The sequence below is a fragment of the Triplophysa rosa genome, linkage group LG9 (genome assembly GCF_024868665.1).
Source record: "Triplophysa rosa linkage group LG9, Trosa_1v2, whole genome shotgun sequence".
Lineage (NCBI taxonomy): Eukaryota > Metazoa > Chordata > Actinopteri > Cypriniformes > Nemacheilidae > Triplophysa > Triplophysa rosa.
In genome coordinates this window covers 21151154-21165362 of record NC_079898.1, presented here as the reverse complement: position 1 = coordinate 21165362, position 14209 = coordinate 21151154, and the positions used below count along the sequence as shown (strand labels likewise).

Below are 14209 nucleotides of genomic sequence, written 5' to 3'. Positions count from 1 at the left end.
TAATTGTTTTTTCTTTATTAATTGGTCATATTTCGCAAGTAGTTCTCAATGATGGCATTTTTCTTTAGTAATTATCAAATACCAAATAAGGAACTACCTTTGTCCTAAATGAGCTATTACTTATTGCTTAGTTAATCTTGCTTCTATATTAGTTAATAGTATTAAGGTAAGTGTTAATGTAGTACTACCTATTACTTTCTGCATAGTTACTTGTTAACAACGGACCATTATTTTAAAGTGTTACCAGTACACCGATGTACTCACAAGTACTTTGTATTCAAACCTGTGTTTGTGTGATCTGCTGGGGGGGGCTGTTTAACACGTCTTTAACAAGAACAAAACAGTTCTCACATGATTGTGTGACGAAGAATAAGGGCGTGATCGACTTCATTCGGTGCTGCGCGGTTTTGACTAAAGAGACAGCTTTCTCCACTGGGCATGCGCACTTCAATACCGCATACTTTTTGTCACGCTGAAAACAGTTTATTATTTTTTATTATAAGGTTAGGTTCAGGGTAGGTGTAGGCGTTAACTAATGCAATTTATTGTAATTATACGGCGAGATTTTGCACCACTTCCGGCCGTAGCTGTATCCCTTCTAGCAACAACCGTGCTGCGCAGATCCATCAAAGTACCGCGAGAGCATACGGAGCAGTCTTCTGAATCGCTCTCGCGGTATTTTGATGTCACATTCCGGCGTGATTTCAAACACACCGGCTATATACAGGTGGGAATCCGTTTAATTTGTCATCGACGGATGCATGGCTTTACATTTGCATTGCTTTCATGTGTTATTGATCTCAGGCCAGATCGCGCGAATTGTTTTAAGGTTTCGGCTTGTTGCTGTGCAGTGTGCAGACTGGAGCGCGTCAGGGGAGGAGGAGTCTGGACTCGGTTTCCATGTCGACCAGCCGCTTGTAAATAGCGTGTTTTCTTCTCCATGCAACTCAAACACATTCTTAGGACCCGCGTACCACATCCGTCCGTGTCACTAGACACAACCATCAATTTGTTTTCTTTAGAAATTTGCGATTTGTATACGGGTTTATTTTGTAATCAGTCAAATATTTGGATGCGACATTTCCAGGTAAGGGATGTGTGTCCTGTTCATGGACATGGCTGTTCTTCTATAGGTCTTATTCCTTAAAAGTTATTCCTGTTTTGTATAATTCTGCTTGGCACTGAGGATGAACATACTCATGTAGAGCTTAAATTGTATTGTTAAAGTACCCTAACTGACTGCTGGTTTACTAAATTATAGATGACGAAAAATAACTTAAGTATACTGTAAATTAATAAATAAATGCCGAAATAAATACCTGAATTAATGTTGAAATGTAGGAATAAATACATTCAATTTCATTTAGAAAATTATGCCAAGTGTTGGCTTGAATTTATATCTAGTTTTCCATAAATCAGCATTTACTTGTACTATTTCTGTATTTCAACATTATTTGTTTATTCTTACAGTTTATATATCTCTACATGTATTAACTTATTTATTAATTTACGTATACTTCATTTTTGTATTTCCTTCCAAAGCACTGGAGCTCATTCTTTCTGCAGTTCAGAAAGTTACCTGCTGATATTATATATATAAAAATACAAAAATTAAGTTGGATGTGTCTCTTGCCAATATATGTTACTTTCAAACCTCACGTCACATTTGGGTGATGTATTAAAGAATCACAACAGTGTTCTGCTGGTTTTACAGAGATGGAGAAGTATGAGAAGATCAGCAAGATCGGTGAGGGCTCGTACGGGGTCGTGTTCAAGTGCAGAAACAGAGACACCGGTCAGATCGTCGCCATCAAGAAATTTGTGGAGTCTGAGGACGATCCCATCATAAAGAAAATAGCGCTCAGAGAAATCCGCATGCTGAAGGTAAACGCAGTCTGAGTGCTCAAAAAGAAAAGAGACCTGTTCCTGGATCAACATTTCTATTAGATTGTAGTCTCAAGTTTGGATTAATTCTTACCTATTTATTATTACAAACGATCCAGAGATAGAGGGGAGGTGGAATATGTTTTATAATAAGAGTAGCTCTTGTATGATTTGCAAACTTTTTCCTTTAAGCTGCGAGCAAAGCTCTTTGATCCTTTGCAGATCTGACATGTCTGCCAACATTGGCTTACCAATTAATTTCACTCTGTTATGCATGAATGGATGAATGGATGGATGGATATTCTTGTTGTTCTCCTCACCTCCCTTGAGGGTCTTTTCTTTTCGTAATAATGACAAGCATTAGATCTGATTTGTTTGACTTTGGGTGATAAAAGGGTTTTAGGCCTTATGATGTATGGGATGTATGGTGACTTGTTGCTGTTGAAGACATGGCATTGTGTTTGTTTTTACGATACATATTTATGATGAAGTCTTTTTCAGCATGTATAAACAAACGTTTGAACACAAATGTATACACTAACCATAAACCCAGTGTGAAATATGTTTCACATTTACATAGAACAACAAAAAGCATAAGTGCAATAAAAGAAAACTGGTCTCATATAGCCTATCACAGTATACAGATTTTTTTTTATGAAAGAGTAGAAAAGAGATATAAGTCAGAACTGACCAGTCAGGTGTTCATTTAAACAGAAGAAAAATCGCCATAAAATAAAGAAATATTCAGGATTCTATGGTAATTCTAAATAATAAGGTCATCAAATTAGAAAATTGACATAGACCATGTTAAATGGGCCATGTTTGGAGCACACAAGATGCTCTTTGCAACATTATCAAATCAATCTGGAATTTTGTAAAAACTAGATTTTTTTTAAGTGTATGCTGTTTGTAAAGCAAGAAGGAAAAGCTTAATTTGTTATGCTGATCATTTAATTTTGTCATGAAACATTTGTCTTGGTTCACAATGTGCGTGTAGCAACTAAAACATCCAAACCTGGTGAATCTGATCGAGGTGTTTAGAAGAAAGAGAAAGCTGCACCTGGTGTTTGAGTACTGTGACCACACTGTCCTCAATGAGCTGGACAGATACCCACGAGGGTGAGAACACACACACACACAGTTTATTATCTCCGTAGGGACAGTCCATAGGCGTAATGATTTTTATACTGTACAAACTGTGTATTTATCCCCTAAACCTAAAGAACTTAGAAAACTTTTTGCATTTTTAGATTTTTTTAAAATATTGTTCTCTGTAGGATAAATAAGCTTTTTTGCCTATGGGGACCTACATTTTGGTCCCCACAGTGACACGAGTCCCCATGTGTTGGTGTGCATTCAGGTTTAGGTCCCCACCGGGATATAAAAACAAGGCCACACATACACACACACACACACACCTATAAAACGGCTTTGTGTTTGTCACACTAACGGACATATTGTGTCTTTGTTGCTATGACGCTCAGTTATGTCTTTATTGGAATGTTTACAGCAGGATACATTTGCCCTCTGTGGTGCACTTGAGCGAGGCGCTGTTAAAAGCAGGACAGTGCATAACATTTAACTCTTTCAGTTTCTCGCTCTGTCTTTCTCTCCCTTCGTGACAGCATTGATTTATGATTCCAGAATCAACAAAGCTGTCACTTACACATGCACATACATATACCGTTTTCTACATAGAGCTCCTGCGCTCCGGCATCTAAAGGGTTATTGTGGGCTTTTGTGTGTGGTTGAGGTAGACAGAAGGGAAAGAGAAGAGTGACTGGATTGTTAAAGTGGATAATGAGGTTTGTGTTCCTGTAACTGCATTGTAATTCTTTATTTGTGTTTACACACAGCGTTCCAGAGCACATGGTGAAAAGTATCACTTGGCAAACGCTTCAAGCTGTGAACTTCTGCCACAAACAAAATGTAAGAATTTCAACTTATTTCACATGAGGCCAAATTTGAATGTTTAAGGTTAGAGTTTGGTTTTGAGGGGAATAAAAATGTGACTCTCCTTAATATGGCACACGCATACTGACTCCAGATCAGTTCTCCGAATAATGATTTGATAACTCTAACTTGTGTTTATGTGCGTTTAGTGTATCCACAGAGATGTAAAGCCTGAAAATATACTCATCACCAAACATCAGGTCATCAAACTCTGTGACTTTGGCTTCGCCAGGATTCTCAGTGCGTACACACACAGACCACACACTCAAAACTGCACACGTCACTGACATCTTACACTCATTTGTAATATTGTGGTTTTGTTGCAGCGGGTCCATGCGATTACTACACGGACTATGTAGCGACGCGGTGGTACCGAGCTCCAGAACTGCTGGTGGGAGACACGCAGTACGGACCACCAGTGGACGTCTGGGCAGTGGGCTGTGTGTTTGCTGAACTGCTCTCTGGCGCCCCCTTATGGCCGGGTCAATCGGACGTAGACCAGCTCTATCTGATCAGGAAAACACTGGGTTAGATACTGTAGTGTATACACACAACTGCAGCTGTTAAAGGGATAGTTCACCCAAAAAATATATTCAGCCTCATGACGTTTAAAACCTTTCTTTCTTCTGTGGAACACAAATGAAGATATTTTGAGAAATGTATACACACAACGGAAGTCAATAGGGGCCAGTGTTGTTTGGTTCCCAACATTCTTCAAAATATCTTCTTTTGTGTTCTGCAGAAGAATTAAAGTCAAACAGGTTTGAAATGACGCGAGGGTGAGTAAATGAGGAAAGAATTTAATCTTTTGGATGAACTTTCCCTTTTTGCGTGAATGCATATAATAAATACAGTTTGTGTGTGTGTGTGTGTGTGTGTCTGTGTGTGTGTGTGTGTGTGTGTGCGTGCGTGCGTGCGTGCGTGCGTGCGTGCGTGCGTGTGTGTGCGTGTGTATTTAACAAGTGTTCTCTTTGTGCATTGTGTTTACAGGTGAGTTGATTCCTCGACATCAGCAGGTGTTCAGCACTAACCAGTTCTTCAGTGGAGTTTGTGTCCCTGAACCACAGGAGATGGTGAGCTGTTGTGTTCATTTATTTTCCATTCGTAATGCTGAATTAACTTTGCCGGTAAACTCACATTTGTTATTCACACATGACTCTTTTACATATTGATACCATTCGCACATCAGCCTCAAAATCCTGTGTGTTTGTCATAGGAGCCTCTTGAAGAAAAATATCCAAACATCTCATACCAGGCACTGAGCCTTATGAAGGTCAGTTAAACACACAAACACAGTTCATACAGATGAACACTGCACACTTGGTACTAGAACCCATCTCTTGTCTTTTTTAGGGTTGTCTGCAGATGGATCCAGCTGAGAGGTTGTCCTGTGAGCAGTTACTGGAGCAGCCGTACTTTGACAGCCTGAGAGAAGAGAGCGAGAGCGTGACACGTGAACCTGACCGCAAGAGACGGCCGCGCCAGCCACGCAGACACCTGCCCCCCGGGGTTTGTTTTAATGACCCATCAATATGTCATGAAATATACTCTTTGTGAAATTACATTCAGTTATATGATCTACCCCCCCCCAATCTCTGATACATAACATCATCTGACATACCTCATATCTCTTTGTGTAGTATCTGCCCCAGTTGGCCAGCAGTACCGTCTTCCCTGCAGTGGAGAACAAAAAATACAACAACCTGCGCAAATTCAACTACCACCTGCCCAACATATGATGGACACGGACTGGTTAGGAACTGCAAATGACCTGTCCATCTCGTAGCTGGTGTGTGTGTGTGAGGTAGACAAAGGGCTCTGCTCTGCCCGTAGAACAATGACGTCACACTGCCAAAACAAACACTCACAGAAGAGTATATAATGAATGACAACAGCAATAACAATATTGTTAATTAAAATTATGTTTTGCTGTGCTTCATAGTTTTATTAGAGACTGAGATGCTGTAGAAGAGCTGGCGTTGTGGGAACTTTTTTTAACGTTTATGTAACCTGTATGTATGTTTAAAGTGTATATATGTGTTATAGAAATTCTAGAGACACAATCAAGCCCAGACTGAATCTTTTTTTCTGTAAAGGGATAGTTCACCCCAAAATAAAAATTCTGTCATTTATTCACCCTCATCAGTTATCCATCATACTATGGAAGTCAATAGGGACCAATGTTGTTCGGTTAACAATCAAAATATCATCTTATGGGTTCTGCAGAAGAAGGTCGTACAGGTTTGAATGACATGAGGGTGAACTATCCCTTCTGCACTGATTCCTGGCAGTAAATCTGATTCAATGTGTTCAACAGTGCTGAGACTATACTCATTGACAGCTGAAGGAATAATCAAACTAGCCAAAAAAATCAAACAAACACGCCTCTGGGCCTTGACACATGGTGTTTTGGTTAAAGTTTATTACGCTTGTGGACTTAATTTTCTTTTTGTTTTATGACTGGTGCTAATAATTGACCAAATGCCAAATTCCAGAGACATGATTCACAAATGTGTTTTTGTGTTCAGATGTAGAAATGAATGGATTGGAAATAGACCTACTGCTTTTGTTTGTTTTGAGACTAAATCATTAAAAGATTTTTCTGCAACATATACTGTGATGTTTGATTTTAAGCAGGAACGTAAAATTAGGTTTACAATTCACATGATAAACAACAACTTAAGTAAGGATTTTATTGAGAACGGCAATATAACATTCTTTAACACTCCTGGGTTGTCTGAAAAAAATCCAATGTATATTTGATCAAAGTTAATTCAGTGGGAACTTGATATTGTTGATTCGGCTCCAAGGAAGAGGTGCTCTCTGCATCCATCCCTTGGATGCATAGTTGCTTAGACACAGTTGCCAGGGCAGCCATGGACATCAGCCAGCAGGCTTGTTTGCCGTGACCTGGTCCTATGGCTGTGAGTGTTGTGGTTTTTTAGATGTGCTCTATAAGGGCTGTGATTAACTGGGTGCACTCAGAGTAAAGCTAAGCGAGATCCAGTTCTATGGTGAGTTTGGGAAGTGCGGTCTGGAGTCTGTCCACAGTCTGATCTTTATCTTTTACACCAGGCAGATCGCTAAGAAACAGCCACTCCAGGTTCCTAACACACAAAACATAGAATCAAAGATAAGTTAGATGTTTTGCTAACTTTAACCCCTTTGCTAAATAACCCACCCCCTAGAGACAACCAGTCCACCAAACCTGCAAAAATTACAATATACAAAATTAAAGAGATTCTTTATAATTATTAAAGGAGCCTATGGCGGTTTTGGAGAAAGCGTGAAGCTAATATTGTTATTCAAGTTAATTATTATGTCCAAAACTTTGGTTAATGATTAATTAGCCCTGCTAAACTTAATATTGTGCTATCAATTATTTGCTAACTAAAACCAACATGAATGCTGCTGTTTCCAATGTTTACACCATACTCTCAAATTGATATACAGTACTGTCTATTGGTTTGTCTAAGGCCAATTAATTGGCCAATATTTGACAACACAAAACAAACATGCATGAATCATTCGACTCGCAAAGCACAAAACATTTAGAACATTGTAGAAGGATTTTCTTCTTTGAAGGATTTCCTCTGTTTGTATTCCAAGGATGAACAAACGTCATTTGGGTTTGGAATGATGTAAACAGTGAACGTGTCTCTTTAAACAACTGTAATGACAGGTGCAGTTGTCATACCTGAGGTGATGTAAAGCGATGAGTCCTTTATCTGTCACATTGCCACAGCACACTATAGACATATTCCTCACGCTGTTTTGCAGCGTCTGTATTTGGCTCAAACGCTCCAGACATGCGTCTTCGATATAAATACACTTATTCAACCTGATTTCCTCCACATTTTCTAGACCCTCTAAAACACATACAAGGCACTCCGTTACTAGCAATCAAATCACAGCATTTATTCAAAATATGATCAAATATTCAGGCGAGTGAAGATTTGTTACTGGTGCTCTTGTACACAGTACAGGTACAGGTGTTGACGTACAGTAGTACACTGTATAGCAAGAATGGATGTGTGGGACAAAGCGCCCAGCTCTACCTGTCTGTGTGTAAAATACCCCATTGCCTTACGTCACTTTTTCCCACAGCTGAACCTCTCATCCTCACCTGTGACACACAGACAGTGTCTCATCCTCACCTGTGACACATACACGGCGTCTCATCGTCTCACGCACCAATCTCACCACTCGCACACTTTCCCTCTCACTAGCTGTCTCATGGGGTCGAATGTAATAAATAATGTATGGCTGTTTTGCAGGAGCAAATGGAGTAAGAGATCTTATGGTTGAAGCAGGTGTTTGACCTCCATTCACTGATGATAGCATTAAAATTGCATGTCCAATGTCACAGCGTTAAAGGTTAAAAGATAATTCTGCTATATACAGGTAACTGGGTCAGAACTGGGCCAGATCCAGAAAAAGGGTTTGTGTGTTAAAGTGATTCAAGTTAAAGTTCATCCAAAAATGAAAATTCTGCCATCATTTACTCACCCTCTTGTCATGTCAAACCTGTATAGTTTCTTCCGCAGAACACAAAAGAAGATATTTTGAAAAATGTTATTGACCGAACAGCGATGGCAGGCATTCACTTGCATTGGTTTTGTGTCCATACAATAGAAGTCCATGGCTGCCACCACTGTTCGGTTATCAACATTCTTCAAAATATCTTCTTTTGTGTTCTGCAGAAGAAAGAAAGTCATACAGGTTTGAAATAACAAAATGGTGAGTAAATGATGCCAAATGTTCATTTTTGGATGAACTATCCCTTTAAATCGATTAGTATGCAGCTCACCCAGGTGATCGAAACCACGGTACATGATGCAAGACTCGGTGGCATCAATAGCTTCTATTCGGTACCGGCCCAGAGGCCCAGTAGGGAGTCCGTTGTAGTCATGCTGCCATCGGTCGAAACCACGGAAACGAACTTTTGCCCCGCACCTCAGAAGCCACTCCGCAGCCGCTCGGTCAGGACCTACTGCTTTAATTCGCTCATAGTCAACTCTATAACAATAAGAGAATACAACAATATAAAGAGTTGATATCAGTCACAATATATGTTATTTGGGGTATATATTATGTATGTTTTCCTAAAAAATACATTGTTATCTAGGCATTGTCAAGATCATTTATTAAACATGTTTGATCACAAAAAAAACATGTAAAATGTAATGACATACTAGATGATATTTTTTTAAATCCTTATGATAAAACCCTTTTAAGATATAGCAGCTCTAAGAAAAACAGAGGCATAACCAAAACATATATTTAAATTAAATACTTGAATTCAATGAGAACTACCTAGAAATACAGTCTTTAAATGGGCCTTTATGAATAACTGGAAAATGTAATGGTGTATAAAATGATGACTTGTGATTAGCGTTTTTTATTGATAGCCACATTAAAAATAACTAAACTCAAGTCATAGAAATGCGGTTTTCGTGTAAAATAAAAATGTTTTGCATTCATTTGACAATGTAAACTGATCGCAAGCTATAAAACTGTCTATTTGTACAATTAAAAACTATCTACTGTACATTACTTGTTGAAAACAGCATTGAGCCACCCCCAGAACTCTCGCCTGCCCCCTGGCAGCTGCCATTGAGTGGATAAAATCCTCCGTGCTGACCACGTAAACATGTCTCTGAGAGACGGGAAGCAAGAAAAAGAGAGAAATTACAGACACTGCTCATTGACAGTGGACAAGCTGATCTTATTGTCAGGGATATTCCATGTCCAACAATAGTCATAAAAATAAAATATAGTTATATTAAATAAACATATAGTTTAAAAAAGTAACTGTTAAGTGACATTTAAATGTATGAAGTCAAGACGTTTCAAAACTACTAAGCTTCTGTCCAACGCATTTTTACATTTTTCGATACTGTAAAATAAGTATTAAGATTGTACAAGACGACCATGTCTTTGAATCAAGAGGACAACAGACATTTACGCTCTGAATGCAGTACATCTGTGAAACAATACGTTCATCTATCTAATAAAAACTGCTGTGATGAGATGGTGCAGATCGTACAGAAGTGACCCTGCCCTTGGAGTCGGTACTGTTATCAACTCTCTCCACTTCCGTGTTATATACATCTTGCGTTCACTGTGCGTGATCGCTGATCTTTCACCCGATACGTCAGCCCGTCCCGCGTTCTCATTGGTTATTTGGGCGCGGCCACAGAATAGTAATTTATGGTTTAGCAAAGGAACCGCACTCGGCATCCATATGTGCAACGCTTCCGGGTAGCTATTTCAGTCATACGAGTCTGACTCTTATTTACTTAAATGGGGGAAGATGGATATCTTAAAAAATCAATAAGCTAAGCTGACCATAAAACAACATATTTCCGATTGAAAACATAACATGACATCGACTGTGCAACACATTTTGTTTCTAAAGCTCAAACTGCACTAAAATAGTTTCAGAGAGTGTGCTTGCGCAAAGTTTTAGAAGTACTTCACTCAGCTCCTTCCCAGAAGAACCATAAGTCTTTAACCATTGGCTATGTTTTTACTGGAAGGCGGGACCTTCTTCGCTAGAGCGGATGTACTGAGCGTTGCACTTTCCCACATTAATAACAAAAGCAGCGCAGCGTCTTGCTATCTATCGTCTTTGATCGGACCTGGTCAGTGGAGAACACTATGATCACACGGACATATATCTTTGAAAAAGAGTACACATTTTCGCTGTGAAATAATGATACGGACCTTCGGTACCGGTTCCGTGTGCGCGCGTTTGCTCTCGCAGGGATCGAAGTCTGCAGCATGCAGAGCTGGACATCACAGTGGGTATGAATAACTGCACTTGTAGTTACAGTAAAACTACAGTAATTGAGCAAACAGAGTATTTACAGCAAAAGTACATTTATTTGTAGCAAAAGTGTAGTCTGGGCGTTTACAATGAAATGGCAACTGACGTGTTTGCAGCAACTTACTGTAAGTGACACTAGAGCTGAAGGACTTTGATAAACAATACACTGCTTTAATAGATAGACACTATTCACAATAATAAAAGTGACACTAAGGTCATTGCAAACAAATGCTTAAAAATGGGTAAGAATAGCATTTAAGTAAATTTTACAATCTAAATGCAGTTAATTTTTTAATGACATGTATTCATACAGCACGGTATGAGTATAATATGACAAATTGTAAGTGTTTTTGTGTAGTTCATTCGATGTGGCCATTATTGGCGGGGGAATTGTTGGACTGGCCTCGGCCAGAGAGCTGATCCTCAGGCACCCAAACCTCACCTTTACCCTGCTGGAAAAAGAGAAGGAGCTCGGTAAGTGTGTGCTTGCGCCACATACTTCTTCCCATCCACCCTTATTTAATATTCATTTCTCTCATATCTTTCCTCCACAGCTGTTCATCAGACTGGTCATAACAGTGGTGTGATCCACAGTGGGATTTATTACACTCCGGGCTCAATGAAGGCTCAGCTCTGTGTTCGTGGAGCCATGCTGACATATCAGTACTGCCAGAAGAAGGGTGTCCCTTATAAGAAATGTGGTAAGGTGAGAATAAACCGAGGTGAGCTCCTACAGCCAGACACCCCTCCGTGTAAAAAAGCTTAAAATAATGAAAAATATCTGATAATAAGAGTCATTCAGAAACAACATACCACAAACTTTTTTTACACCCCATTTTTATTCTGTATGTCTCGGTAAAGTCTCTTGGTGTGCATGAATTTAGCTTATAGTAGCGGTGGAAAGAGAGGAAGTTCCCCGTCTGAAGGCTCTGTACGAACGTGGGCAGAAAAACAACGTACCAGGTCTTCAGCTGATTGACGCCAAAGCCATTCGAGACAAAGAGCCGTACTGCAGGGTGAGTCTACCCTTGTTAATGAGAGTACTAAAAACTGGTTTGATCAATAGCCAGATGATTGCGTCACCAGGTGACCTTAGGCCTGCGGTATCAAGTGTTAGACTACAACTAAATATATGACTATAATCTATGCATTTATATGTTGTGTAGGCTTTATTATCTAAATTTCTCTTTTTTTTACATTTTGTATTTTATTTATTTAACCAGGATAATCCCATTGAGACTTCACAGTCTCTTCTTCCAGGGAGACCTGGTCAAGACAGTGGCACACAAATTTTCACACAAAACAAAGACACATAATACTCAGTACCAAAAACTAATAAGTAAATCAAGAAAAACACTTACAGGAATCTTTTAAAACAGAATACAAAATACATTTAAAGGTGCGTTTAAAAGAACATTACTAGTGTCAAAAGTCTTACCTGATTAGTATCGTACCTTATTGTAAACGCAAGCTAATCATTCAACTCTGAGCTTTCTGTTATCATGCCTGTTGAAATCGATATAATTTGTGCCTTTATACATAGGGCATCATGGCACTGGACTCTCCAAACACAGGTATTGTTGACTATCGGTTAATGGCTCTGGCCTATGGTAAAGACTTCCATGAAGCAGGAGGCACAGTGATAACCGACTTTGAGGTTTCTGACATCACACTGGCAGCAGAAAGCCCAGCTGGAAGCACTGAAGGTAGGTCACATGACCTTTTCAATATCTCAGAACTCGTTTTCTCCTTAAATTCTCCTCGTTCTTTATTCATCCCTTTCTTTAGGGCTGAACTATCCCATCATCATAAGAAGTTCAAAGGTGAGAATTTGATGTTTGTTGCTTCTGTTGAATGATTGCAGATTGGAAAACTACCTGCTGAACTGTATATGTCTGTATTTGTGTATAGGGGCAGGAGGTGAGGAGTCGGTTTGTTTTGACATGTGGAGGACTGTACTCTGATCGGTTGTCTGAGATATCCGGTTGTAGTCCAGAGCCACGTATCGTTCCCTTCCGAGGAGATTACATGGTGCTCAAGCCAGAGAAAAACTATCTAGTCCGTGGCAACATCTACCCTGTGAGTAGAAACACCCCACACACAGTCAAAGAAACACATCAGATTTATGAAAACTTTTGTTGAATGTCTTTGTGTGTGTGCTGAGGTGCCGAACCCACGGTTTCCATTCCTGGGAGTGCATTTTACTCCTCGAATGGACGGTAGTGTCTGGCTAGGCCCAAATGCAGTGCTAGCCTTTAAACGAGAGGGGTATAAACTCTTTGACTTCAACGCACAAGACTTCATTAATGCCCTCTCTTACAGGTATGTACTAACAGCCACGCTGTGTCTTTAACAGACAGATTTCATAACAAAAGACAGCCATAGGCATCCATCTGAAATGAATGAAGCGTGCTGTTCTGTGCTTTATTCCTGTTCTGTGTGTGTAGTGGCCTGCAGAGGCTTGTAATGAAGAACGTTGTATATGGAATGGGAGAGATGTACAGAGCTGTGTTTTCCAGCGCTCAGGTTAAGATTCTACAGAAGTTCATACCTGAACTGAAACCAAGTGATGTCATCAGGTACAAATACTCTTTTGGGCAGGGTCGTAAAGGTTATGTTTATTCAAATTCATCATTATTACCACTTTTTTACAGTCATCGTTAAATGTGATTTTGTCTGTGAAAACCAGACTAAAGGCCCAAAATCTAATGAGATGACAAACATCAAAGTTTGATTCCAACCATTTCACTATGATATAAATTTTTGACATCGCACTCTGTTTCTCTACTGTTATTCTTTTTGCTCAAGTTATTTGTTGATTTGTGCAGGGGTCCGTCAGGGGTACGTGCTCAGGCTTTAGATGCTGAAGGAAACCTCGTGGATGATTTTGTGTTTGACAGTGGCAAGGGAGAGCTGGGTAGTCAAGTTCTGCATGTACGCAATGCACCGTCACCTGCAGCAACCTCTTCGCTGGCCATCGCTGAGATGATCGCAGATGAACTGCAGAAAAGATTTGGGCCGTGACATGGGCGAGCATTGCCATCACCATGGTTGCACTACAACTCTTATTTTGATTTAGAGTATAAAATAAACATTAGAGTTTTTAATAAACCTTTATATATATGTGAAACCGGTGTATACTGAGAGGAAATTTGTGATGCTCTTTTATAATGTATCTTAATTTTATGAAATGCTGGGGAACTTACAAATAAAAATAAAGGAATTTGTGTTGCATCTTAAGATTACATTTTTGCAAATTCTAGGTAAAAAGTAATTATTACTTTAAAGGTGAAAAAATATGACAGGTTTAGTTAACTGTAATTGTTTGGTCACAACATCATTTCCATGGATACATTTATTGCATTGTGTTGAAATCGTGGGGGGTGTTAAATAATGGATAATTTACCCCACACTTTTGAACTGTGTAAGTATTTCCCGTTGTCGATTCTTGACGGTGACAACGTGATTTCTAAAGTGCTCGTTCTGCTTTTCACCACATGAGGGCATTGGCTGACTGGAAATTTGGGGGGATTTTTACAC

The 14209-nt window shown here is 39.4% G+C and overlaps 3 protein-coding genes across 5 annotated transcripts; 2 read left to right on the top strand and 1 right to left on the bottom strand.

Moving 5' to 3' along the window:
- The first annotated feature begins 296 nt into the window (after positions 1-296).
- Positions 297-6449, top strand: cdkl1 (cyclin dependent kinase like 1 (CDC2 related kinase)). Its single transcript, XM_057342522.1, has 10 exons — positions 297-1087; positions 1715-1884; positions 2882-3003; positions 3741-3813; positions 3987-4077; positions 4164-4364; positions 4828-4910; positions 5054-5110; positions 5191-5346; positions 5478-6449. Exons 2-10 carry the CDS (start codon positions 1717-1719, stop codon positions 5574-5576), a joined length of 1050 nt encoding a protein of 349 aa, XP_057198505.1. The 5' UTR covers positions 297-1087; positions 1715-1716; the 3' UTR covers positions 5577-6449.
- A 67-nt stretch (positions 6450-6516) lies between these two features.
- dmac2l (distal membrane arm assembly component 2 like) lies at positions 6517-9980 on the bottom strand. Of its 2 annotated transcripts, none has more exons than XM_057342524.1 (5): positions 9887-9980; positions 9395-9496; positions 8648-8856; positions 7535-7706; positions 6517-6944 (listed from the first exon to the last, which is right to left on the bottom strand). In XM_057342524.1, the coding sequence occupies exons 1-5, from the start codon at positions 9949-9951 to the stop codon at positions 6830-6832; spliced, it is 663 nt and encodes a 220-aa protein (XP_057198507.1). In that variant the 5' UTR covers positions 9952-9980; the 3' UTR covers positions 6517-6829. The 2 variants fall into 2 exon arrangements, with proteins under 2 accessions (XP_057198507.1, XP_057198508.1); XM_057342525.1 differs by having other exon boundaries at positions 9806-9937.
- A 440-nt stretch (positions 9981-10420) lies between these two features.
- Positions 10421-13897, top strand: l2hgdh (L-2-hydroxyglutarate dehydrogenase). Of its 2 annotated transcripts, none has more exons than XM_057342167.1 (10): positions 10421-10643; positions 11028-11143; positions 11224-11375; positions 11554-11685; positions 12213-12375; positions 12458-12492; positions 12581-12748; positions 12834-12991; positions 13117-13248; positions 13498-13897. In XM_057342167.1, exons 1-10 carry the CDS (start codon positions 10624-10626, stop codon positions 13691-13693), a joined length of 1272 nt encoding a protein of 423 aa, XP_057198150.1. In that variant the 5' UTR covers positions 10421-10623; the 3' UTR covers positions 13694-13897. The 2 variants fall into 2 exon arrangements, with proteins under 2 accessions (XP_057198150.1, XP_057198149.1); XM_057342166.1 differs by having other exon boundaries at positions 10423-10647.
- Positions 13898-14209: the final 312 nt, after the last annotated feature.

What these genes read in the sequence shown, in the direction of transcription:
- cdkl1 (XM_057342522.1), top strand. Translation starts at nt 1,717, where the DNA reads ATGGAGAAGTATGAGAAGATCAGCAAGATCGGTGAGGGCTCGTACGGG. An exon ending in AGGCACTGAGCCTTATGAAG is followed by an intron (nt 5,111 to 5,190) that starts GTCAGTTAAACA and finishes TGTCTTTTTTAG; the next exon opens with GGTTGTCTGCAGATGGATCC. An exon ending in GCAGACACCTGCCCCCCGGG is followed by an intron (nt 5,347 to 5,477) that starts GTTTGTTTTAAT and finishes CTCTTTGTGTAG; the next exon opens with TATCTGCCCCAGTTGGCCAG.
- l2hgdh (XM_057342166.1), top strand. Translation starts at nt 10,556, where the DNA reads ATGATACGGACCTTCGGTACCGGTTCCGTGTGCGCGCGTTTGCTCTCG. An exon ending in ACAAAGAGCCGTACTGCAGG is followed by an intron (nt 11,686 to 12,212) that starts GTGAGTCTACCC and finishes CTTTATACATAG; the next exon opens with GGCATCATGGCACTGGACTC. An exon ending in TCATCATAAGAAGTTCAAAG is followed by an intron (nt 12,493 to 12,580) that starts GTGAGAATTTGA and finishes ATTTGTGTATAG; the next exon opens with GGGCAGGAGGTGAGGAGTCG.
- dmac2l (XM_057342524.1), bottom strand. Translation starts at nt 9,951, where the DNA reads ATGTATATAACACGGAAGTGGAGAGAGTTGATAACAGTACCGACTCCA. An exon ending in CCAAGGGCAGGGTCACTTCT is followed by an intron (nt 9,497 to 9,886) that starts GTACGATCTGCA and finishes CCCGTCTCTCAG; the next exon opens with AGACATGTTTACGTGGTCAG. An exon ending in ATCGCTTTACATCACCTCAG is followed by an intron (nt 6,945 to 7,534) that starts GTATGACAACTG and finishes TTTGTGTGTTAG; the next exon opens with GAACCTGGAGTGGCTGTTTC.